The 25591-nt window shown below is 39.2% G+C and overlaps 2 protein-coding genes across 2 annotated transcripts; one reads left to right on the top strand and one right to left on the bottom strand.

Moving 5' to 3' along the window:
* Window positions 1–3866: 3866 nt before the first annotated feature.
* On the bottom strand, window positions 3867–5828 carry MOCS3 (molybdenum cofactor synthesis 3). The gene has a single exon (XM_036901965.2). The coding sequence runs from the start codon at window positions 5510–5512 to the stop codon at window positions 4136–4138; it is 1377 nt and encodes a 458-aa protein (XP_036757860.1). The 5' UTR covers window positions 5513–5828; the 3' UTR covers window positions 3867–4135.
* Window positions 5824–25591, top strand: DPM1 (dolichyl-phosphate mannosyltransferase subunit 1, catalytic). Its single transcript, XM_036901966.1, has 9 exons — window positions 5824–5986; window positions 8372–8471; window positions 11924–11957; window positions 13539–13615; window positions 13700–13725; window positions 15785–15880; window positions 21107–21175; window positions 24301–24415; window positions 25242–25591. The coding sequence occupies exons 1-9, from the start codon at window positions 5826–5828 to the stop codon at window positions 25344–25346; spliced, it is 783 nt and encodes a 260-aa protein (XP_036757861.1). The 5' UTR covers window positions 5824–5825; the 3' UTR covers window positions 25347–25591.

The raw sequence follows: 25591 nt of genomic DNA, 5'->3' as shown, positions 1-25591 counted from the left end.
CCAAGAGCAGTTTGGAATGTCTGGATATTCCCCAGATAAAGAAAAGTATCCAAGCACATGTGTCTTCATTGTACCAATTAGATCACGCCATTATAAAATTTACTTTAGCCTGCTAAAATGCCCAGCTTATTCTTTAACTTAACCTATATGCTGTTTTTTACCTCTTTCTCCAGCCCCTAATCAAGTAACTTTGTAACCAGGGCAGGAAACAGATCTCAGAAGTATAAATAAATGTACGAGGACAAAGAATGTCAGGATTCGGACCAACAAAATCACCTCAATAACCCTATTCTTAAGACAAAACTTCAAAGGAATTATGAATCACCTGTACACATCGTGCCTTACCCTTACCCTTACCCAAAAAGGCCCCATAAAACCCCAGGTCCCAAAACCTTAAGTGCGCCTCCTCTCTGAGGTTGCCCACACCCACCTTTCTTCAAGTGTGTCACTCTCTCTGTCTTACTTCAGATAAGTAGCAAGGGGCTACTGAGAGCTCTGATTTGGGTTGGCAAGTTCCTGTTGCCTGGGACCCTGGACAGAACTGTAGCTGTATGATCATGCTCCTTAGTACCCTGACTGAAACTTTATTTTGCCTTTGGAAATTTCTAGAACATAAACTCACTCCATCCAGTGCTCTGTGTCTCCCCCAAACCCTGGGGAGGTAGGGACTTAGTTCCCATGACATGCAGATCCAAGCGGACACTGGATGCCAGGTGACACTGGCTTTAGGAGTTGGCAGGGGATTATGCTCTATGCTGAGTGGCTCTTCAGTGAGCCTCCCTTTCCTGCCTCTATTTTTCCTTCCTCCCTGCTTTATTCTAGTAAAGCTACCTTTGTCTACCTTGATTCCAGCCCACTCCTTCTTTGGAGTGTATTCAAATAAAACTTTTGCTCCACTTCACTAATGGGTCTCTGCCCTTCAATTCTTTGTTGTGTCGGGGACAAGAACCAAGGAAAATAAACTCAATCCCCCCATCATATTCACACACAAATTGTATACATACACAAATTTGATACACAGGCGTGCACACACACACACACACACACACAGATAATTTACCACTAAAATTCTGGGCTGGTTTAATTAACTTTTCACTACTCTCCTGAGGGCTTCTGAAATTGTAGTTCATCAAAGGTATGAAATAACCTCTTCTAACACTTTATTTGCAAGGTACTTTCCTACTTCTGCACCAGAGTAGTTTTCCTAATATTCCAAATTGCCTCGAGAACTATCCTGAATCCTAAGACAGGAGCATGATTTCAAATGATGAGATTTTACCATTACCTAGACAGGCCTACCTCATGCCGCATATGGAAACCTAAGAACCTATAAAAGCAAAGAATCTCCTGGGCAGAGCAAACTGAGCTATGTACCTGACCCCACCCAGGCCTTGAGGGGACCCTCTGCTATTGCGGGAGGAAGCCAGTAATTAAAAATAAACAAAGTTGGAGGAAAAAGAAAAATGGGAACACTTGCAGGAGACTTACTGCTCCTTTTTTAACCCCCCTCTTTACTAAGCCCTTCCATTTACTAGCTTTGGCTCTTCACATCGAGACTTTTTTACTTTCCTAGACCAAAGTGGCTTCTTAACTGGACATTAGCTAGGTAACACACTGGTGTCAATGGGCTCCCAGGGATTTCACTCTGGGGTTCCTCCCCTAGAGAGATGTCTGCAAACCAAGTGCATCAGAATACACTCCTGCTGCATCTGAAATACCGGCTCTTTCCATCCTGTGATGATCAGGGTATGGGTTGTTTTTCCAAAGTGAAAATATGTAACACAGTAACAAAGTTCTGAGAGTCAGTTTAACATGCTTAGGCCACAGGCTCATCAGCCAGGCCATCTGAGTTCAAAGCCCAAGTCACTTAGTAAGTGCTCAGTAAAAGCTATTATGCTACTTAGAATAAAAACTCCTATTATGATCTATAACCTATATGACATATTCCCTTTCTCCCTCAACTTCACCTTGTACTCTCCCCAGCTGTTCATCATCCAACTTCCCTCTGCAGTCTTGAACATTACAATTGTAACTGCTTCAGGGTCTTTTCACTTGTTTTTCTCCCAGTGTGAGATGTTCTCCCAGACCTAACTAGTTCCTGCTCACCACTCAGGCATGGGTTTCCTTTCAACCCTTTTCTGAAGGTTTACCCAAATTAATCTATCCAAAATAACTCCTCCTTCCCCACCCCTTCAGTTTCATTTCTTTTATGGTACTTAACACTAACTACTGATTTGCAACCCCTCACACACCGATTGAAATGTATATTCCTTAACAATGGGAAATTTCTTGTTCATCTTTATCTTGAGCTTAAAATAGTTAAGTGGTACACTTGATGTTTGTTAAATGAAAAGGAAAAAAATCAAGTTCAAATCCCAACTAAATGTAAAAGCCTAGCCGCAATCCCCAGAGAAAACAGAATTTTAAAGAATAAAATGATATGGATCCTGTAATGAATAACTGTCACATTCTTAACAGCCCATATTTTGTAAAACCTTTCACTTACATGAGAAAATCCCATATTGTAAGTTCAGGATGTCAGAACTCAAATACCCAGCCACTCATGCTGATAGGATGTAGGCATGTGACTAGGCTCTACCAGACACACCCTAGTAAGACTGACTCAGTGAAGAGCAATGTTAAGTGACTGCCTTCTGCCCTGAGCTGTGGCTGAAGTGTTGGGCTTTTTGAGAAGTGGGGCCAGGTCAAGTGAGAGCCATGAGGCTGTGCTGGCAGTTACCCCCAGTACTAGATGGTGCTGCACAGCACAGGCAATGTTCTCAGGAGGTCAGCTCTGTGCATGGTTTTGGGTTTTGTTCCTGGAAGTATAGCTTCGCATCTGTCCCCAAAATTCTCAAAAGCATCTCATACTGCTTTAATCAGCCTTTTTTCCATTTAATCAACAAAAATCAGCTTCTGTTTGCCTGTTTGCAGAAACTACCAAAGCCGCCTAACTTTAGGACATCAGTCTTCATAATATGAAGTAGTTCCTATGTCTGTCCACTGTTTCCTGTTGTGTATCAGAATCAGCTTTTGTCCCAGGAGCAAGAAGCTGAGACACAAGCCAGCCACATTTGCTCTCCTCGCCATGTCTCAGTCATTTATTTCCACAACTTCTTGTGTCACCAATGTGACTCATTGTAAGAGGAAAAAAGCTCATAACGAATAACGCAGGAAAAGCGTTTGATAAATCCAGTGAAAACTCTTGGCAAACTATAAACAGAAATTTCTCCACTCTGATAAAGGGAACCTACAGTAAAGCAGTAAAATTGATATTGGTTAAAAAGTCAGTTTTTCATCTGAGATTATGAAGGAGATAATAATATTCACTATTCCACTGTCATTCAATACTGTATTTGGCATCCTGGCCTTACAGAAAAGTAAGAAGTTAACAGATTGGATAAAGTTCAGGGGAAAGCAGAAACTTGGAACTTGGACTTGAAGATTCCAAAGCAAGCCAAACCACAGTTTAGTTTAGAAACTGTTCTGTGTGTATATCATAAGGTGGACCACCCACTGAAGCTAACTTTAAGAAAAAAACAGCAATTTATAAGTGACAGACTACAATGTGGTTTCCTTTATCTTGCTAAACTATAAATATATCTTTGATATTAACTCAAAATATTTAATAAAACGATCACTTCACAAATAATTTAGACTTTAAACACTTTTCTGTGTGATGTGTTCTATTGCCTTAAGTAGGAGTAATACCCAAAGAATGTCTTTGTAAACAATAAACAGACACTAAATATATCACCTGTGATCAGTTCAGTAAGACTACGTGCATTACACTTTTCTAAGCATTAAAATGGACAATTTAAAGAAGTGTTTGGAGAAGGTGGGAGAAAAAGGACAGGCAAATGATCTGCAGTTCAACACAAAACCTTGTCATGTTTTATTTCACACGTTCAAGACACCCTCCAAACGCTGAAAACGTGGACAGCTGTTAAAACAGTAACACAATTAGGTCACCCCATGTTACAATTTTAAAAGCCCCTTATAAAAATGAGTCCTTGCATTCACACATATTGGAGAATCCCAGGCTGATTCATACAATACAGAAAAAACGCAAATAAATGTATTGTTAGGGTAGCTTGGCAATCCACATCTTTCCAAGGTCAGACTACCAGCCACCTCAGTACTGTGGAAATGTTCCATCAATTTTGGCAGCCCAGGCCATGAGGCCCCCCACAACATCCTGAACAGCTAAAGAGTCTAATTCTTGAACTGCTGTCAAGGACTGCAGGATCTTCACGGCTTTCTGGGAATCATTGCCCAGTTTGCAAATCACATAAATTGGGAGAGCCATCGCTTCCTGCGTACCCTGCTTCCCTTCCTGGATTGCTTCTCCTAAAAGTTTCAGGCTCTCCGCATCCTTACGTTCCAAATGTTTCAAAGGGATGTGTAGGGCATGAGGCAAACGACATATGTCCACTTCCACTTGAGGCCTGACATCCAGCAACAGGTGAGGTGACCCAGAATCCAGAAGTTGCTTATAGTCGGTGACAGAAACTCGCTCCTCTGGGCTCAGCAACTGCAGGGAGCGGCACTTATCAGTGGCTGAGGAGCCACAAAAGGCTTCGTAGTCTTGCAGCTCAGTTACACTGGGTCGCTCCCCGCAAGCAGCACAGTTCGGCCTGCGGCTCCGCAGCTGAATACAGCGGAAATGTCCTCTGAGAGCATCAAAGAGCAACAGGCTCCCACTGTAAGAGGGGCCCAAACCCGCAGCGATCTTCAACACTTCTAGCGCCTGCAAGCAACCCAACACCCCAGTTACGACACCGAGTACCCCGCCATCGGCACAGTTGGTTACAGTCTCCGCTGGAGGTGGTTGGGGGAATACGCAGCGATAGCAAGGCCCGCCATCATAGTGGTAGACTGTGATTTGGCCCTCGAAGCGCAGGGCGCTGGCCGACACGAGAGGCCGGCCGGCTAGCACACAGGCGTCGTTAACCAGGTAGCGAGTGGGCACGTTGTCAGAGCAGTCGGCCACCACGTCAAAGCGGCGGACTAGGTCTAGCGCGGTGGCAGGCGTAAGCGCCTGAGCATAAGGCACGCACTCCACCGCGGAATTGAGGCGGCGCAGCGAGGCGGCGGCCGAAAAGACTTTGGCCTGGCCAGCCAAAGCCTCCCCATGCAGTACTTGGCGAGCCAAGTTGCTCATTTCCACTACGTCGTAGTCCACAAGGCCCAGGCGGCCTACACCGGCCGCTGCCAGGTATTGCGCAAGTGGGCATCCGAGGCCACCGCAGCCCACGACCAGCACGGACGCGGTCGCCAGGCGCAGCTGACCGTGCACGCCTAGCTCAGGCAGCACCAGCTGCCGGCTATACCGCAGAATTTCATCTCGGGACAGGGCGGCCTTCGGTGGCAGGGGCGACACCGGAGCCAGCCGCTCTGGCCCCGGCTCCGCTAATAGAGCAGCCGCCAGCCTCTGCTTCAGGGAACTCAGCTCCGCCTCACGCTGCGCAACTTCAGCCTGCAAAGCGAGCACCTCCTCTTTGGCAGCCATGACGGCCCTTTCCGGAAGTTGTATGGCAAGGCATTTCCGTTTCCGGCTTACAGTCGCCTAGCTACTGGAATAAACTAAAAAACTTTGTTACTTTGGAAAAGGTGGTAAAGACATGTATGTCCTGGAGCAACCATCAGATTCAACTTTTAAAGACTCACAAGTCCTGAATATTTCCAATGGAACCATAGAGAGGGTCATAGGAGAACTAGAGTGCAAGCGGACAATCTTTTTCCGAATTTGGTACAGTCCAATCCGTCCCCTTCCCGCGCCGCGTCTACGTCATTCCGTTTCCGGCGTCTCGCGCAGTTCCGCCATGGCTTCGACGGGAGCGAGTGGTGCTTCTCCTAGGTCTCGGCGGGAGCCAGGGGGGCGCGTCCCGCGGCCGGATAAGTATTCGGTGCTTTTGCCCACCTACAACGAGCGCGAGAACCTACCGCTCATCGTGTGGCTGCTGGTGAAAAGCTTCTCCGAGAGGTAGCGCGCCCGAAGCCCTCCCCGAGGACCGAGATGAGCTGGCTTCCCCGGCCTGCGTGTCGGCCGTTGGCTGCTCGAGGCGGCCCTGCCGGATCTCTCCGGCTTATGCGGGAAGCCTTGGGGCGAAGGCCACCCTGCGAGAAAAGCAGAGGTGGATACATCTGGGGTACCCCCCGTGTCTCGGGTTCTCACTCCTGCCCTTAGGTTTTGTGAAACACTCCTTTATTATACGCACCCTTCCCGCCACCCCCGCCTTTTTCTTAGAGGGGTTCGCAACCCTTTTACGTGGGCGAGGCCGAAAAGCTGACCTCACCCCTACTCTGGGTGGTTTAGGATCTGAGCCGGGAGTCTTAAGGACGCTCACTCCCGCCCCCGTGCTGAGTGCTTATGTAAGCATGAGATTTAGTCCCTTGATTAGGGAGCTTTTCGGGGGAGGTGGACATCCTTTCTAGAGAGAACAGAAGGGCAACCTCGCTGATCACTGGTGGATGTTTGATGTGGTTATTAGAGATCGGGGGGTTTTGGAGTCTGAATATGAAAGTGTTACCCAACTTTTAAAAAACTTAAAATCCTGGTTACGGTACAAGGTCATTTGTTTTACGGTTACACCAATGCAGTCGTGTTGTATAAGCTTTGAAGATCTTCCCGTATTAGCACGTACAAACTTAGTAATTTATTTTGAAAATTAGGTAATATCCCATATGGCTGCGTTATAATTTATCTTAACTGGGTCACATTGGTGAACACATTACTAACGAAGTTTTTTGTTGTTTTTCTGTTTTGATTTTGCTTTACAAATGAGAATGGGGACTCACACCACATTTTCCAGCATTTAGAAAATTGCTTGACGCATAGTGAGTGTTCTTTTGTTAGATGGACGTTGCAACAAGCACGCATACTTTTACTAGTACACTGGAGATATTTAAAGTCTTCGCAGTGGAATTCCTGGGTGGATGAAGATGTGTTTAAAGGGGGACAGGTCTTGCCAAATTGCTCTCAGAAAAAAATTGCCGGTTTAGGAATTGCAGCATTCTTCAGAAAGTGCCTGTTTCCCCACCAACAGCCAGGCTGACCTTTATTTAAACTTACATGATTGGAAATGCTAGCTGGTGAAAAACATTGGTTTTCATTGTGTTTCTTTGAATGAAGTAACTATTTTAACATAGGTGGTTCCTCAAATTGTTTTTCATATTTTTTGCTCTTTTTAAAAGTTTAGTTACCTTTTTATTTTGATTTCTACAAACCTTTTCCAAATGAGGGAAACTGTCAAAGCTGATCTTGTTCCTGTTTGTCCTCTGATCATACCGTATTTTTTGCCCTATTTAAATTTTTTATGTAGTGCAGTTTGTCTTTTAATAGTTTCTGGGTGGATATTGTTTAATCAAAAATGAAGTTTAACGAAGGAAACAACATTTTGGATAAAGTCAGATTACCTAAAGCCAGCTCAGCTTCATTCCTTTTAAGCTACCTCACCCTCAGGTGGCCTGGGCTTTGAAGTGGCCGAGGGCACTAATTCTGCTTATGAATGACTTCATTTGTTTCTCAAGTATACCTTTCAGCACAACAGCAAGAATCAACATCTTACTGTTTGGCTTTGTAAAACACATACCCAAATTTTAGGCACCCAAGAAACAGATCTTATCTACTCTTAAGAGAATAGATAGGCTGAGTTTTGCTTTCTTCCAGTTTTGCTGGAGCTGACCTTTTAAAAGCTTTTAACAGTGGGATGTGTTTCTTAAAGCAGGATCAAGAGGAAACACTGTAGTGTTGTGGGGGTTTGCAGTGACTCCTTTTCTTACCCCTTAAGTTTCTTGGTAAAGTTAAAAGAATGTCTTTAAAGGGGGCTGGGAGAGACATGATAGGTTATCACAGTACATCTTAGTATTATCTTGGCTTGTTTTTAGAATAGAAACTATGGCATGAGAAATAAAAATATGTTAATTTTGAAACACATTTGAGATCTTTTGTACTTCTGTTCTACTTTTTATTTAATAGTGTGGTATAAATGTTCTTTTGAAATATTTCGATATTAAGGTTCCACAGTTCCATTTCCAAAGTAGGTAAACAAAATTTTCATGATGCTCTACAATACATACATAATAGTACATATAGTATATATATGTATTTTTTTAGCCAAAGAGTATGTTTTCTGTGAGAATTTTTCAACATCTCAGGATTTTATAATAGTATTTGCTAGCAACATGCTGAGTTTGGAGGTGAAGTATTAAATACTGGACATTTCATTTGGTAATGAGATTTTCCTTAGTGATGAATATAGCAATAATTTTCCACTTAATGCTAGTGAGGAATTAGTAATTTTAAAATCATTTTTTAATTTAAGAATACTGTCTTCAAACAATACAAATTTGAATTTTTTTATTTTAGTGGACTCAACTATGAAATTATAATCATAGATGATGGAAGCCCAGATGGAACAAAGGATGTTGCTGAGCAGCTGGAGAAGATCTATGGATCAGAAAAAATTGTAAGTCACATAAACATTTTCCTATTGTATCAATTGTGTTTATTTAGGGGAAAGATGAGAAATGAACAGTGTTTAAGTTAAATCTGTTTGTCTGGAAACTGAAAAGGTAAGGCACAACTTAGACATTTGGGATTTAGATGTATTTTCATTGTGCTTGTGATTTTACATATCTTTGATACATTGGGTCAGTCGTGATTTTACAGCAAAATAGCCTTTGGATGAGCTGTTTTTATGACTGACTACAGATAAATTTTCTTGGAGGGCAAAATTAAAGCATGATATTCACTTGACAAGGAATAGTATAGAACTAGGTTGCAGTTAGTCTTGATCTTTCTTGATTTTGCATTTCTGTAGGTGTTCCACTTTGAGTAGAGAATACTACCTGCAATTACAAGCTTGTAGCTAGGAAAGGTGACTTGTTTTCATGTACATCATGAATGACTTTTCAAAGAACATGGCATCTTCTTTTAGCTGTAGAACAGTTTTCTGGGAATAGATTGACTTTCTGAGTTTTCAATTTTAGATTTTCCCATTGTCCTTGAAACCTGTTGTTCTGCAGGAGTTACTTTGGCAGATGTAGGGTTTATTTCATAATGGCTTCATAATTTTTATTTTTGCTCACTGGCTTGAATTTATAAAGGTTTGCGCACACTTGTAAGCTTGACTTAAAAGAATTCTTGGGTCAAAAGCATACAATAAAGTCCAGATTTAATAAGAAAACACACTCTAAGCATTTGGTGTTTGGGGATTTGGTATAGACCAGGGTTTCTCAGTCTCAACTCTATTGACATTTGGGACCATGATGATTCTTGCTGCGGGGGGCTGTCCTGTATGTTGCAGGATGTTTAGCATCATCCCTGCACTCTACCCACTGGATGCCTGTAGCAGTCTCCCTCCCCAGTGTGGCAACCAAATATGTCTCTGGATATCATCAAATGCTCCCTTGTGGGCAAAATTGTCCCCTCCTCTCAATCAAAAAGCATCAGTGTGGACATAAAAAACTGTCTTGGAGAACCTAGATTGATATTTGCATTTCATGAAATGGTAATTAAGCATCATAAAAAATTGTCACTGGGTCTAAACATTCTTAATCCAATAATGAAATAATTTCTATTTAGTTGGAGGAGATCTTGGTTGGTGAGGAAAGTTTAAGAGAAATGTGTTAGTCTTACTTATATACATGTTAAATCTATCCTGTACTAGAGATTCTTTGTGTCTCACACACCTACAGTCCTCTCGGAATACCTCCTGATGTACAGGAGTACAGAACGAGATTAAAAGCTGACAGATTTTAAGCCTTCTACTGTGATTTCCAATGATGCTAGGTTCATAGTTCTGGCCAAAAGTTGCTTAGTTTTTCTTTTAGATGTTCTGAGCCAAGGCCACTGATTGACATTTCTCTTGTATGAAGTACTCTGAGTTAGGCAGTGCTTTTTTTTTTTTCTAATGCACTGCCATTTAATTTGGGGCTATCGTGACAATATTTTGAGTACTTTTGTCATAGAACCCTAGCCTTGAAGTGTAATTGATCGATCTGAGGGAATACCTGCTTGAATTGACCTTTTCAAATTCTAGAATAAAATAGTCCTCAGTTCCATTTCTTTCTCAACAACCTGATAAAATAATGAGGAAAAAAATAGAATTTACTATCGTAATTGCCCTGTAGTACCAGGGAAATTCCCTGTATTCATTATTTTATAGCTGTTAAATCACTTAAACTAGAAAATTACTTCTTTTTATTTTATTTATTTATTTTTTTTAACAATACCAGGCCATGCCAGGGACGGCACTTACTTGCTTTTAAGTGACATACATATGATTAGTTGGGGGAAAAAAATAAATGGAGGAAAATTATTACTGAAACCATGTTAAGAGTACCTCATGTAGGAAAAGGCAATTTCATTGATGTGAGAAAGCAGGTAGGGAGGGGTGGGTAGAATTAAGGGTCTGAAAGTAAAGCACACTAAATGAAACAACTGAACTTTTTATTGGGGATATAACCAACTATATTCTGGTTGTAAAATGAAAATGTTGCTACTGAAACTGAAGTGCCTTTGATGAGCACCCTGCGTGATCTGTAGTCCACCCAGGCCCTCCCTTCTCTTGGGTAGACTCCTGTTAACATTAGGTGTATGTTACCTCAGACCTTTTGTTCATTTGTGTGTATGTGTCTACATCTGTAGAATGAAATTTTTAACATAAATGCAATCTTCCTGTATCACTCTGTTAACTTTTTAATTATATCTTAGATCGTTTGTTGCCAAATTACCTCATTCTTTTAACTGTTCCATAGTACACTATCATATGTAAAATGGTTTATATTTTATGTAAACTGTTGACATTCTGAAAATTACTTTTTAAATTGTACTTTAAAAAAAAGTTTTCCAGCTGAAACATAGGGTTATAGAAAATCTATGATGAACTTTAAAGGATTTGCTTTTTCAGGGCAAATAACAGATGAAGCCTTTTTGTCAGTATTCATCCCAAAATCAAGTAAAACCTGACATGCTTCATTTTGTTCAGTGAATTGTAATTATGGATGATTGATTGAATGTCTAGTTCTCTGTGTAAGAGCTCATCAGGCAGGAATGTTATTTTATCTGTGTCTGTTCCCCACCAAGACCTATAGAAGCTTGCATGTGCTGAAATAATTAACCGATCCTGGTTGAACTGAACTGAAAATATTTTGTTTAGGATTGGCAATCTGACGCATGCTGCTTCTCCTCTGGCAAATGGAGAAGGCGAAAAGATAACACTCAATCCCAGTCTGCTTGAGCCCTGTACCTCAGAAAATTAGAAAAGTCAAACTCTTGGCATTCTAATTTTGCAAAAATTTCCAGACAAAAGGAAGAAGCTAAATGACTAATGAAGCACAAAACATGGAAAGACTTAAGTAATTGACAAACTGTAAGAAAAGAGAATTTAATCATGTTAGGAATATAAACCTGAAGTCATGTCATTGCTCTGGTAGATGAGGTGATGTCATCTGAGCCTAAAGGCAAGATAACTTGATGGAGTGAATCAACATTTAAAATCCCAAAAGGAACTGAGAAAACAGATATGGCTCTCAAATATTCCAGAAAGGTGTAGAATTAGATAAATCCTCAGTTTTTGTGGGAAGGAATCAGTAAATATTGTTGAAAGTGATAAATCAAGTAACAGATATAGAAACATATTGTTTTACATGCTGTTTTCTGATAGATAGCATCAGAAAAAAGTTTATAGCTTGGCTTCTGGGGTTGGGTTGAAAAACAGTGCTTTTCCTTAAAAGCTGTAAAACTATTTGATTTGTTACAAGATGCTTTGTTTTGGCAAATAGTGTTAAGCATACTCTGTTTACAGTCTAATAAATGCAGCTAGATAGCTATTAAAGTGAGTGGGCACTTAGTAAAAACTTTTGAGAGTTAGATTTTTGACTATTTGTGTTTAAATGTCATTTCTTACTCTTACAGCTTCTAAGACCACGAGAGAAAAAGTTGGGACTGGGTAAGTAGGACATCTTGCCCCTCATACCTGCTCCTGGCTTTGGTAAGATCAATCAGTGTGTGTTTTCCCAGTTTGGAACAGAACCAAAATACAGTGACCTTCTGTGATAGTTTTTAATGATCTTAATGATACTTAAATGGTTTGACTTGAGTTGCCTGTTACCAGTCAAGGCCCACTGGGAAAACAGAAACCACTGTAAATCTGTCAATATAAGAAATTTAATACAGAGAGTCTGGTTACACAGGTGAAGGAATTGCTGAGAAGCCAAATGGAACAATGAGGGTACTCAGAGATTAGTGAAAGTGGAGGTCACTACCACCCCTAGCTTGGAGCAACAATAGGAGGAGACTGTGTTCGAAAGAGCCCAGGAACTCAGGCTACCCCGAGGGGACTAGAATGATGGATGGGGAATATGAGCTGGAGCCATGGAGGACATTCAGTCAGTGTTGGGAGGCAGAGGCAGAGAGGAAGGGTGCTTAGACTTTTCCTCTTCACTCTCCTTGAAATCTTCCTCCTGTGCCTCCCAGAGCTGTTTAAAAGTCAGTTGACAAGAGAACCTGGGAAATCTAGTTCTCTGTGAGATAAATACAGAGTGGGGAAAAGCCAGAGAGAGGTGCTTAGGGGAAATATCTTGGACCAGCACACTGCCTTAGCTGTAAACCTCTGAACTTTAATTTGTAAGTTTTAAAGTTAGACTTTATTTTTAAAAAAGAAACCTTTTCCAGATTTTAAACATAGAGGGTTATAAAAATATCTCAGATGATCTCAGTCATTCTGAGATGAGTATCTGAATACCTTTATATCTGTTACTGGTCACAGTTGCTTATGTTGAGAAATGGTGTGATTTTACCGAAAAATTGAGGGAACGTGAAGGAAGAAGAATTCTTAAAAATTTACTGTCTCCTGACTTGAAGACCATCAGTTTCCCTGGTATCATCAAATGCTCTGAATGTCTAAATCTAGAAAGTTCTTTGGAATTGAAATAATCTGGAAACTGCCAGGGAAGAAACCAAGAATTACTGACCAGCCAGTGGAAATCCAAAAAGCTATAGAGTCAATTCTTAACCAAGTTAGAAGAGTTCAGCCTTGCTAATAAGAGACTGTGGTGGTTTGGGGCTACAGAATGCAGGAATCCCCAAATCCTGCCCCTGACCAGTTACCCTCACCTGCTATGCTCCTGAGGAACTTATTTTAGGCATGAATGTGCCTAAGTAATTCGGTGGCTGTGCCTTTGGGTCCAAGTACCAGAGAGAGCTGTGGTATATATACCAGGCTTACGGTGGAGAAGACACTAGGTAGCTTCTGTGGAAATGGGCCAAGAGTGGTGGAAAGAACAGAAGGAGTGAGAATGAGACTTAGGTAGAGATCTAAGCATCAGAAGACGATGCCTAAGGTGAAGTTGGAGATGAAAGGATGGAATCGAGAGATGTTTTTGATCAAGAATAAATAGGATTTAATTATAGTCTAGTATTACCTTTAGAGCAGTAATATGCTTTTTTTACGTTCTTGACAATTTCCTGTTCAAATGTTTATATAAGCATTTCTGGTGCTTTAATGAATATAAATACTTTTTATTTTTAGGAACTGCATATATTCATGGAATGAAACATGCCACCGGAAGCTACATAATTATTATGGATGCTGATCTCTCACACCATGTAAGTGGCATATTTCTTTATCAGTTATTTATGGTAGTCTTAACCTATTTTACTGACTTCCATTTTATTCTTTCTGAATTTCAGCCAAAATTTATTCCTGAATTCATTAGGTAGGTATTTTTAATATTTGAAAGAATTGTGATTCAAATCATTTCTATTGATTTTGGACTTTTCATTTTTTTTCTTCATTAATTAGAAATGTACATGCTGTTTTAAGTTTGCTATCAAAAATAAAACCAACATACACAGGTTTGAGACTCATAATTACAGATATGTGACTAAATGATGTATTCTGGAACCTTGAAGGACTAATGAACAGTTAAGTCCTTTGTTATCTAGATTCTTTCTGACTTCAGAAAAAGATGGGAGGCAGCTTCCCTGTTAAATGAAATTAAACTCTGAATCTTAAAATACTGTGAACAATTAGAGTTTATTCCAGGATTGCCAGAACATTTCTTCATCAGGAATCTGCCTGCAAAATCAGTTTATCACAGTAACAAAGCAGCATGATTAAGGTAATAGTTGCTAAAAGGTATTTGATAAAATACCATTTTTTAATAAAAACCTTGAAGTAGAAATAGAGACCACTTGAACATCATAGAGATAACCTAGTCCTAACACAGATATCTTACTAAATGGTGAAGTGTTGAATCATTGCCAATAAACTAATCAAGATAGGCATACCAGCTACCATTAAACATGGAGATTTTGACCAATACTGTAAGACAAGAATTTAGGATAAATATTGGTAAGGATACAAAATTATATTTATTTGCAGGTTGTGTAATTCTTAGAAAATCCAAGAGACCATGAAACATCTCAGAATAAGAATTGGGAAGCTTTCTGAATGTAAGCTGAATGCACAAAAACAGATCAAATTGTGTCACTCCTTCACTTAGAACACATGAGGAAAAAAATCTACACCTCTTTCCTGCCTGTCCCTGAAACCAGTGTGACTTGGCCCCTCTGCCCCTTTCTAGACTTATTTTGTGCCCCTCCTCTTTGCTATTTCTGCCTTAGCCATAATTCTTCCATTTCTGTGTTCACACAGTACCCTATATCCCTCTGCCTGAAATGCTCTTCCCCAGTTACTTAATGACCAGCTACTTTTCATCCTTTGTTCTCTGCATAAAGTCACCTCAGAGATACGTCTCTGCTTATATTGCCAATGCACCAAAGCCCCTTTGATCTGATAAGGCAGTGGAACTATGGAGTAGAAAATGATTGAAAGATACAGGCCCTATGTAGAAGAAATCCAAATGGCTTATTCCTAAGAGTATACTTACCCTGGGATACAAAGTAAAAGAACTGTGCTATTTTATTGCCCTTTTGTTTGTCAAAATTAAAAATTTATAGAATAATACATCTAGCACCAATAAGATGGTAGAAAATGGACACATTCATTTGCTGGAGGAAATGTGAGTTGTTACAACCTTTCTAGATATAGTAATTTCTGGTGATACCTATTAGAATTAAAAATACTCATGAGCTTTGTTTTAGCAATTCCATTATGTTCCACTTCAGGTAGTCTAAGCACCTGGGTATATACATTTATGAGAATGTTGCAGCACTGTTAGTTGTGATTGTGTTCTTGGGGGTGGGTGGACCCACCATGTAAATAATAATAGTATATGGGTTCAGTAGTCTATGGAATATTTTTTGCAGCTATTAAAAAGAATGGGGAAATCCTCTGCTGACCTGTAGGGATGTCCATGATTCTGTGATGTGTAACTGAAAAAAAAAGCAAGTTGCAAAATGAACTTTTTTGGATTGCAATTTTATAAAATAACTAAAACCCTAAGAATGTGTCTTCTGAGTTTTCTTTGTGAAAATAGGGAATGGTCTAGAGGGTTACCATTGTTTAATTCAGGGGGCCCAGAACAGAATGGAGGGGAGATTGGGAAAATGTGCTACTATACTTTTTATTATTACATTTTAGGATAGTTTCATATGGCTCAGTCAGCAAATAGTACTACTTTATAGATTTAAAATGAATAAAGGAAGAGATCTGGTTTGAAAGCCTATTTTAAAAGATACCTCAGTATAGTTCATCTATTTTCTTGGCATTGTTTTTCTACACAAGTGTTAAAAAATTTATGTGGCTTGGAAAATCCCTATTGAAAGATCAGTAACTTTTTTTAATTGACAGCTAATTGGTTTTTTCTACAGGAAGCAAAAGGAGGGTAATTTTGACATTGTCTCTGGAACTCGCTACAGAGGAAATGGAGGTGTATATGGCTGGGATTTGAAAAGAAAAATGATCAGGTATAAACGTGCTATGATTTCTCTTTTTAGTGTAACTACTGGAAATATGTTGTTGACAGGTATTTGGATTATTATATTACCATGCTGCTTTGGAATTTGTGGGATCAGATTATGATTTTAATAAATATTCCCACATAGCTTCACCTACAGTTTTTTCTATTTTTAGAGTGTTTATAAGGAAAAATCAGCATAAACCTTTGAATCTTTGGTCGAAATCGTCTAGTTTAGCAAAATTTGTTCTACTGGACGGACCTTCAGCTTTGATTTAAGCGAACTGTTACATTTTTCTGACTAAATGGCTTTTTTCATACTTTTTTTAGTCATTTTAAGTAAATAAGACACATCATGACTGTTGCTTCTACTAACCAGCATAAAGAAGTGAAGCTTTGAGGTTGGACATCAGTTTAAATCCTGGTTGTGCCATTTAATTACCTGTGTCACTTGTATATTTTACCTTTTCTAAGTTTTACTTTCTTCATCATAAAATGGTAACAAAACACAGTTTCAGTTTTCTGTTACTATGTAGCAAACCATCCCAAAGCTTAGTGGCTTAAAACAACAATATTATTTCTCAAAATTCTATGGATTGGCTAGTGGTTCCTCTGCTGGCTTCACCCCGGCTCATTCACACAAGTTCCTTCAACTGGGAAGTCCAAGATGGCCTCATTCATACATTCACCATTTGATGCTGGTTGTTGACTAGGACATCTTAGTTCTCCTGCATGTGGCTTCCTTCTGGAAAGCTAGATCAGCTGCTTTACTTGGTGTCCTAAGGGCAGCATCCAAGTGCCAGGGCTGGAGCTGCAAGGCTGCTGAGTCTTAAGGCCTGTAGCTAATACAGCATTAATATTGGGTCAGAGCAAACATCATCCACCACATCAACAAAAAGAAAGACAAACCACATGATCATCTCCATAGATGCTGAAAAAGCATTTGATAAAATTCAACATCCATTCATGATAAAAACTCTCAACAAAATGGGTATAGAGGGCAAGTACCTCAACATAATAAAGGCCATATATGATAAACCCACAGCCAACCTTATACTGAACAGCGAGAAGCTGAAAGCTTTTCCTCTGCGATCGGGGACAAGACAGGGATGCCCACTCTCCCCACTGTTACTCAACATAGTACTGGAGGTCCTAGCCACGGCAATTAGATAAAACAAAGAAATACAAGGAATCCAGATGGGTAAAGAAGTTAAACTGTCACTATTTGCAGATGACATGAAAAACCCTACATAAAAAACCCTAAAGACTCCACTCCGAAACTACTAGAGCTAATATCGGAATTCAGCAAAGCTGCAGGATACAAAATTAATACACAGAAATCTGCGGCTTTCCTATACACTAACAATAAACTAATAGAAAGAGAAATCAGGGAGACAATTCCATTCACAATAGCATCAAAAAGAATAAAATACCTAGGAATAAACCTAACCAAGGAAGTGAAAGACCTATACCCTGAAAACTACAAGACACTCTAAAGAGAAATTAAAGAGGTCACTAACAAATGGAAACTCATCCCATGCTCCTGGCTAGAAAAAATTAATATTGTCAAAAATGGCCATCCTGCCCAAAACAATATACAGATTCGACACAGTCCCTATCAAATTACCAACAGCATTCTTCAATGAACTGGAACAAATAGTTCAAAAATTCATATGGAACTGCCGAAGACCCCAAACAGCCAAAGCAATCCTGAGAAGGAAGAATAAAGTGGGGGGATTCTCACTCCCCAACTTCAAGCTCTACTACAAAGCCACAGTAATCAAGACAATTTGGTACTGACACAAGAACAGAGCCACAGACCAATGGAACAGAATAGAGACTCCAAACATTAACCCAAACATATATGGTCAACTAATATTTGATAAAGGGGCCATGGACATACAATGGGGAAATGACGGTCTCTTCAACAGATGGTGCTGGCAAAACTGGATGGCTACATGTAAGAGAATGAAACTGGATCACTGTCTAACCCCATACACAAGAGTAAATTCGAAATGGATCAAAGACTTGAATGTAAGTCATGAAACCATAAAACTCTTAGAAAAAAATATAGACATAAACATGAGTGACCTCTTCTTGAACATATCTCCCCGGGCAAGGGAAACAAATGCAAAAATGAACAAATGGGACTATATCAAGCTGAAAAGCTTCTGTACAGCAAAGAACACCATCAATAGAACAAAAAGGTATCCTACAGTATGGGAGAATATATTCATAAATGACAGATCCGATAAAGGGTTGACATCCTAAATATATAAAGAGCTCACACACCTCAACAAACAAAAAGCAAATAATCCAATTAAAAAATGGGCAGAGGAGCTGAATAGACAGTTCTCTAAAGAAGAAATTCAGATGGCCAACAGACACATGAAAAGATGCTCCACATTGCTTGTCATCAGAGAAATGCAAATTAAAACCACAATGAGATATCATCTCATACCAGTAAGGATGGTTACCATCCAAAAGACAATAACAAATGTTGGCGAGGTTGTGGAGAAAGGGGAACCCCCCTACACTGCTTGTGGGAATGTAAATTAGTTCAACCATTGTGGAAAGCAGTATGGAGGTTCCTCAAAATGCTCAAAATAGAAATACCATTTGACCCAGGAATTCCACTTGTAGGAATTTACCCCAAGAATGCAGCACTCCAGTTTGAAAAAGACAGATGCACCCCTATGTTTATCGCACTATTTACAGTAGCCAAGATATGGAAGCAACCTAAATGTCCATCAGCAGATGAATGGATAAAGAAGACATGGTACATATACACAATGGAATATTACTCAGCCATAAGAAGACATCCTACCATTCGCAACAACATGGATGGAGCTAGAGGGTATTATGCTCAGTGAAATAAGCCAGGCGGAGAAAGACAAGTACCAAATGATTTCACTCATATGTGGAGTATAAGAACAAAAGAAAACTGAAGGAACAAAACAGCAGCAGAAGCACAGAACCCAAGAATGGACTAATAGTTACCAAAGGGAAAGGGACTGGGGAGGATGGGTGGGAAGGGAGGGATAAGGGCGGGAAAAAAAGAAGGGGGGCATTACGATTAGCATGTATAGTGTGGGGGGGACATGGGGAGGGCTGTACAAAGAGAAGACAAGTAGTGATTTTACAGCATCTTACTATGTTGACGGACAGTGACTGTGAATGGGGATGTGGGGGGGACTTGGTGAAGGAGGAGCCTACTAAACATAATGTCCTTCATGTAATTGTAGATTAATGATACCAAAATAAAATTAAAATTAAAAAAATATTGGGTCAAAGCAAGCCCATAACCAGGGGTGGAAAAATGGAATCCACCTCTTGATAGGAAGATCTGCAAAAAAATTTTTACCATATTTAACCTATGTCACCTTTTTGTGGTTCTAAATATGTTTTGAGTCTTGCCTCTTAACTGGAGCCTTGGGCAAGTCATTTAAGACATGTAAGAGCATCAGTCTTCAGTAAAGTTGAAGGGATTGCATAAGACTTTCAGTTGTGCTGAACATTGGAATCATGTAGAGAGATACAACTGCCCTATTTATCCTCCCTTTCTCATACATGCACATATATCGCAGACTGAATGGATCTCCAGAAGTGAAGCAAAAGCCTAAGTATTTTTTACAGGTTCCCCACATGATTCTATTGTGCAGCCAAGGTTGAGAGCAACAAATAAATGATTTCTCAGGCCTGAGTTTGGTTGTTACAGCTATTACTAAAAATGAGGCAGTCCCAATTGAAGATAGTTGGATCATTTAACTGTGTTAATTGTATTTATCATCAGTTGTTAATGTCTGCACTGATGTAAATTCCTGAGAAAGAGTATGTAGTTACTTGCTCGTGGTCTCATTTGTATGGTCCAAAACCAGAATTGGAACCCAAATCTGATTCTTGCAGCATTTTAAACAAACACCCCAATTTAAAAATACATTACCTTCAATATATGTACACATACATATACACACACTCACATTCCTTTGATTAAACCCATTTCGGTGAGTGAACTGACCTACAGCCATGAGAAGCATTTCTGAAATTAATGTGGCACTTTTGGCACTCTGCTCTTAGATGTATTTCTCTTTCTAAAAACTAAATAGGAAAATGTTTTGTTAGCCATTATCCCAGCTGTACCCTAATCATGTTATTAGTATAAAAATAATCTTTCCTAGAGAGGGCCTTAGTGGTTACCTTGGCTTTGGAGGGAAACTTCTCTCCAGGCTGTCGCAGAAAACTTCCTGAATTTTATCACCCTAAAATAGCTGCAGTACAAAAGTCAGTTTTTCCAAGAGCACTTCACTTCTTTTTGAAATGTTAATATAACTATTAGTCAGTAATAGCTTATAATTGATTGCTACTTAGTTGTGTTTGAAGCACACACCCTAAAGTCATTGTTATGGACTGAGTGTGTCTGTAAAGGGTTGGTATTTGGAGATAGGGCCTTTGAGAGGTGATTAGTTTTAGAGGAGGCATCCTGGGTGTGGGGCACTCACAGTGAGATTCGTGCCCTTTCAAGAAGATACCAGAGACCTTGGCCTTTGGCCCCTCTCTCAGTCATGTGAACATCTGTCAAGAAAGCAGCCCTCTGTAAGCCAGAAAGGGTTTCACAATGAACCAAGTCAGCAAGCACCTTGATCTTGGACTTCCAGCCTCCAGAATTGTGAGAAATAAGTATCTGTTGTTTAAACCACCTAGTCTATGGTATTTTGTTACAGTAGCCCAAGCCAACTACAACAGTCAAGGAATGAACCTTTGGTCAGTTTCCAAAAATTGCCAAAAACCAAAAGCTTTTCCCACTGCACACCTTAAAAAAAAAAAACATGCCATTTTAATGCAAACTCTGCTATTCCCTAGTTGACACAGGGATCCCTTTGTGCCTATTAGAATCTGACAAGGCAACAATGCCTGACCACTCTTGCCATTTGACAGATGATGTTCATAATTCTAATGACTTTTGACAAATATTCGAGTTAAAACTGTTACTGTTAGTACCTAAAGTTTGGAATAATAATTGCTTTATAGGCCTCTTCTAAATGTCACAAAGAATAAAAATCTCTATTATCTGAAACATGAGATCTGTTTTTGCTGACTAAAAATTTCTTTGTTCTACAGAGTTAATATTAAATAGTGTTGCATTTCTGAAATTAGTGCGCATTTTTGGCACTCTGCTCTTGGATGTGTTTCTCTTTCTAAAACCTATTTTATAAAGAAAAATTGTTTTGTTTGACAGCCGCGGGGCCAATTTTATAACTCAGATTTTGCTGAGACCAGGAGTATCTGATTTAACAGGAAGTTTCAGGTAGAGTGAAAACTTGTTAATTTTGTATTTTCTATATACAACTTATTGCTTAAATTCTTGCTTTAAAATGGCTTATCTTAGAGAAATGCTATTCATTTTTACCTCATTTTTGTAACGACACACAAAAGAAGACTGAAGTTCCTTAGAAGCTGCTAATTAAGCCTAATCATCTTCTTAAGGAAAATACTGTACTTTTTTTTTTAGAGCAGCTAAGGTAGGGCTTAGGTTGTGTGCTTGTTAACATTAATATTACTGCTTGGCCCCTGGAGGGACCCCAGGGGACCCAAGGTGACCATCCTGATTCAGAATTTTGCTTTCACTGGTAATGTGCTCCAAAGAACAGCACCTCTTCTAGCAATTTTCTATAGTTTATATGAATATCTGTAGCACTGTCCACAGAAAAGTTTAAAATCTTTAATATTTATACAGAGCTTTTGCAGTTACCTTGTTCTCTTGTTTTTTATTTTAAAAATCTTGATTAGTTGGAGCAAAGCCTCCTGTTATGTCCCTGGGGTTTTTAAATGTTTGGTTCGGGGGGTGTGTGTGTTCAGTTTTAGATTTGCTCTATAGTATATGAACTATTGTATGACCCTGCTGAATAACTAAAAACTGCCAGTTTTTTATCTGCAAAACTATGAATTGCCTATTCATTTACTTCAAACCTCTTACATTAGTTCACAATTTATATTACTTGATAATTGCTTTTTTCCATTAAACAGTGGAACCAACACTCATACATCTGGCTGTTGAATGTAACTAGTACCTCTAGTGCAACTGTGACTCTGTTGAATAGCAGTTCAGAGGTAGTAAGAGAGAGTCAAAAGTGAAGAGAGGGGCCATCGCAAATTAGAGGTCAAATAGTGAAAATGAAGCCCATAAATATATCTCTTCAGTTCTAATTTCTAGGCAGAAAAACATTGTGGCATAGGATTAAGATCTCTGGTTGCCCTGTAGCAGCGATGCAAAGAACAGTAGCGCTTGAAAAAATCTCGGTACAGAGGGAAAGGCTGATGCGGACTTCACAGGTGAAGAGAGGGTAGCTCTGTGGGTTATGGATATCGAGGCCTTGCCTTTTGGCCTAGTTTGCCCAGTTACTTTATCAAAAGACCCCTTTACCATTTGAAAATTCTGCACCCTATTCATTTGTATGGTCAGGGTATGAGACTGTGTGGTGAGTGAGCAAGGTGATTCATTTTAAGTTCAACAAATAATTTATTGAGTGCCTACTGTGAGTCACACATTGAACAAGAGCCAGAGTCCCTTTCCTCAATGGAGTTTACACATTCTAGTGATATGCACCTTACAACTACAATAAAGGTATGCAGCATCATTTGGAAATTATGCTGTGGAGGAAAACATAGGGAGGGTGATGGGGTTCAGGTGGCTTCTTGCCACCAGAACCATGTGGGGATTGGGTGGGGGGGTGAGGATGAACGCTGGCCTGGGAGCTCTGGACATAGTGTAGTGAGAGTAGTGATTGAGTGTATTCTGTGCAGATGACAAGCAGCCATACACAGACAAAAGTGAGCCTGCTGATTTCACTGTTTTTTAAATCCTTAAAGCTCATTGTCTTGAGAGTAGTGATTTATTAAAATACGTGCATTAAAATTCAACTCATTAGATGATGTTCATTAATGGTCATCAGATCCCTCAATTTAGGAGGCATTCACCTTGTACAAAATAAAAGGAATCTCAAAAAGACTGCAGTTTGATGTAAAGCCTTTGGATAGCAAAAACCAATTAGAGCCTAGTTATCATTTATTAGCTCCTGCAGTGTGAAGTAAATAATATTATATCATTAGCCATAGTTGTAAAGGTACTATGGGGTAGAGGGGACGTGGCAATAAAGATAAATAAATGTCTTAAAATATGAATTACAGAGAATAAAGGGATTCTTAAGGGACAGAATTCATAGCCTAATCCCAGTTTTAAAGATAATGCTGAAACATCCCATCACCATAATAGTCCTTCCCCTAGTTAGCATTATTTGAAGTATATCCTTACTTAGTTTCTGTTGCTAAAAGGTGCCTGAACTAGAGGTCACTCAGTAAATTTTTGTTATTGAATAAATATTAGCATCAGATTCTCCTCACTTCACATTCATTCCAAACTTACTCTTGAATCCATGCAGGACCTGGTAGGTAAGTCACGGAGTGCATGCACTAATCCTTACTCTTAGGTTCCTTTAAAGACTGCTTTCTGTCCTCTTATATCCACTTACAAGTTTGAAAAGACAAAAGGTAGGGTAGCCTTAGAAGGAAGCCTCAGGCATGATCCATGGCCCTAATTGTGAAGAGAACTAAGTTAAACCAAACCACCAAATCGCCTCTTCACCTTTCTTCAAAAAAGTGGGTGGGGATAGAAATTGTTTTCCTTCTTATTCAGTAAGACTCAAGGATTTTGTTTATCTTAGTGACTCTGAAAACATGGAGCTCTTGAAGAAAGTTACTGGGTTCACCTGTAGGACTTCCCAGCTCTTACATCTTCGTAATTGGCCTGTGGCCCATCTAAAGTTGGGCCACGCATGCCATCGTAAGTGTCTAACTGACCTCATTTGGTAATAGCTGTATCCTGCCAGGATTGCCTCAATCCTCTGATGCCTAGTTCCTATCTTAACTTAATTTAACCAAGGTCATCCTAAAGGGAATTAATTTATCCCAAGGAATTTATTTAGTAGATCTTGGGAAACAAATAAACATTTACAAGGAAATGCCAGTTAATTATGCAGTTCTTTTTGTCATCTAGTGTATATTGTTGCTTCATCATCACCAGTCAACTCTTTTGTTCTAATATTTGGAAGTCTTCCCTCTTTCAACTTTTAGAAATGAATTTTAAAATTTAAAAACTGAAAACAGTGGGTTCTGCTTTAAATGCTTTACCATATTTTTATAATTTCTAGTAGTATGGTAGGAAAATAACTCTAAAAGATAATTCATTTTCAAATTATTCACCAAATAGGACCTTTTCAGTACAGAACAAACATAATCAACTGTGCGACTTTTCTCCTTACAAATGGCCAGTGAAAGTTTTTGGTTTTATAAATACCAGTGAACTTTTCAGAAGGTCAGGATACATGTAGGCAGGTGTATTTATCCAGCATTCATAGATATTTTAATTTCTTACAGGTTATACAGAAAAGAAGTTCTACAGAAATTAATAGAAAAATGTGTTTCTAAAGGCTATGTCTTCCAGATGGAGATGATTGTTCGGGCAAGACAATTGAATTACACTATCGGTGAGGTATGCAACTGATGGTAAATAGTACATTGTATTAGTTATAAAGAGTAAGTTTAGACTTTATAATAAAAAGTTTAACTACTGAATAAATGTGGAAGGCTTCCAGTTGTTTAGAATGTCCCTCCCAAGATTTAACGTATTAACAGAAGGCAGCAGTCCCTTTAAAAAAATTAAAAGTTACTGGTGCCTTCTCCACCCTTGCCCTTACTTCTCACCACTCAGCATTACGGGATGAGTCTGTTTGCTGCTTTTCTTCCTGCTATAGCCAACAGCCACCCTCCTTTAATACAAATAATGAGCCCTATTTGCCTGTTTCCTTATGAGCAAATGCAAAGGACAGGAATTATTTCGGGGGAGGGAGTGGTCTATAATTATAGCTAGCTAAGCGAGCTCTTAAGGTTAGACTCTCCTCATTTAACACTTAATGCTCCCTTCAGAGCAAGAAAACACCTAACCAGAATGCTACTTCCTGGGAGATTTGCAAGATTTTTGGCCTCAGACAGAAACATAGGGACAGCTAAGTTTGATAAACTACTGGAAAAAATAAAATGAAATGCTGTTTTACTTTTGGAGTATAATTTTTCCTTGAAATGCAGTCAAACTGGAATAAACCAACTTATAATAGGATCAGTGCATTTCAAACAGTTACTTGGTTCATAGGACCTATTTTTAAGTAGTAAAAGGCATGTTTAATTTTAAAGACTTGGGAGGTACACACAGTTGCTCTAGGAGTTCTCTAATTCTGAACTTGCTGTTGTCATAATTGTGTGCCTGCTACTTAACTTTCTAAAATATTTTTGAAGACTGACTTAACATTTTTTTTAACTAGGTTCCAATATCATTTGTGGATCGAGTTTATGGTGAATCCAAGTTGGGAGGAAATGAAATAGTCTCCTTCTTGAAAGGATTATTGACTCTTTTTGCTACTACATAAAAGAAAATTATTTATACTTATGTTCATTTCAATTGAAATACAAAAGAAGCCTGATTGCTGATTTTTTTTAATGTACTCTTAGAGCATAAATCATAAGGTAAGGTAAATTGCATGCAAATATTTTATTCTGAGGAAATTCCATTTTATATGTCAAACTAAGATAGAAAAATGAACAGTATTCTCAATTTTGCTTACATTTTGCTGTATTAAGACTATAAATAAATGTAAAAGTTTTTTGCATAAAA

Source organism: Manis pentadactyla, chromosome 5 (genome assembly GCF_030020395.1).
Source record: "Manis pentadactyla isolate mManPen7 chromosome 5, mManPen7.hap1, whole genome shotgun sequence".
NCBI lineage: Eukaryota > Metazoa > Chordata > Mammalia > Pholidota > Manidae > Manis > Manis pentadactyla.
The sequence above is the reverse complement of the archived record's forward strand: the minus strand, read 5'-3'. Positions and strand labels throughout refer to the sequence as shown.

Excerpts from the sequence above, each read along its gene's own strand:
- MOCS3 (XM_036901965.2), bottom strand. The coding sequence starts at position 5,512 with ATGGCTGCCAAAGAGGAGGTGCTCGCTTTGCAGGCTGAAGTTGCGCAG.
- DPM1 (XM_036901966.1), top strand. The coding sequence starts at position 5,826 with ATGGCTTCGACGGGAGCGAGTGGTGCTTCTCCTAGGTCTCGGCGGGAG. Across the intron at positions 15,881-21,106 it reads TTGAAAAGAAAAATGATCAG|CCGCGGGGCCAATTTTATAA; the intron begins GTATAAACGTGC and ends TTTGTTTGACAG. Across the intron at positions 24,416-25,241 it reads TGAATTACACTATCGGTGAG|GTTCCAATATCATTTGTGGA; the intron begins GTATGCAACTGA and ends TTTTTTAACTAG.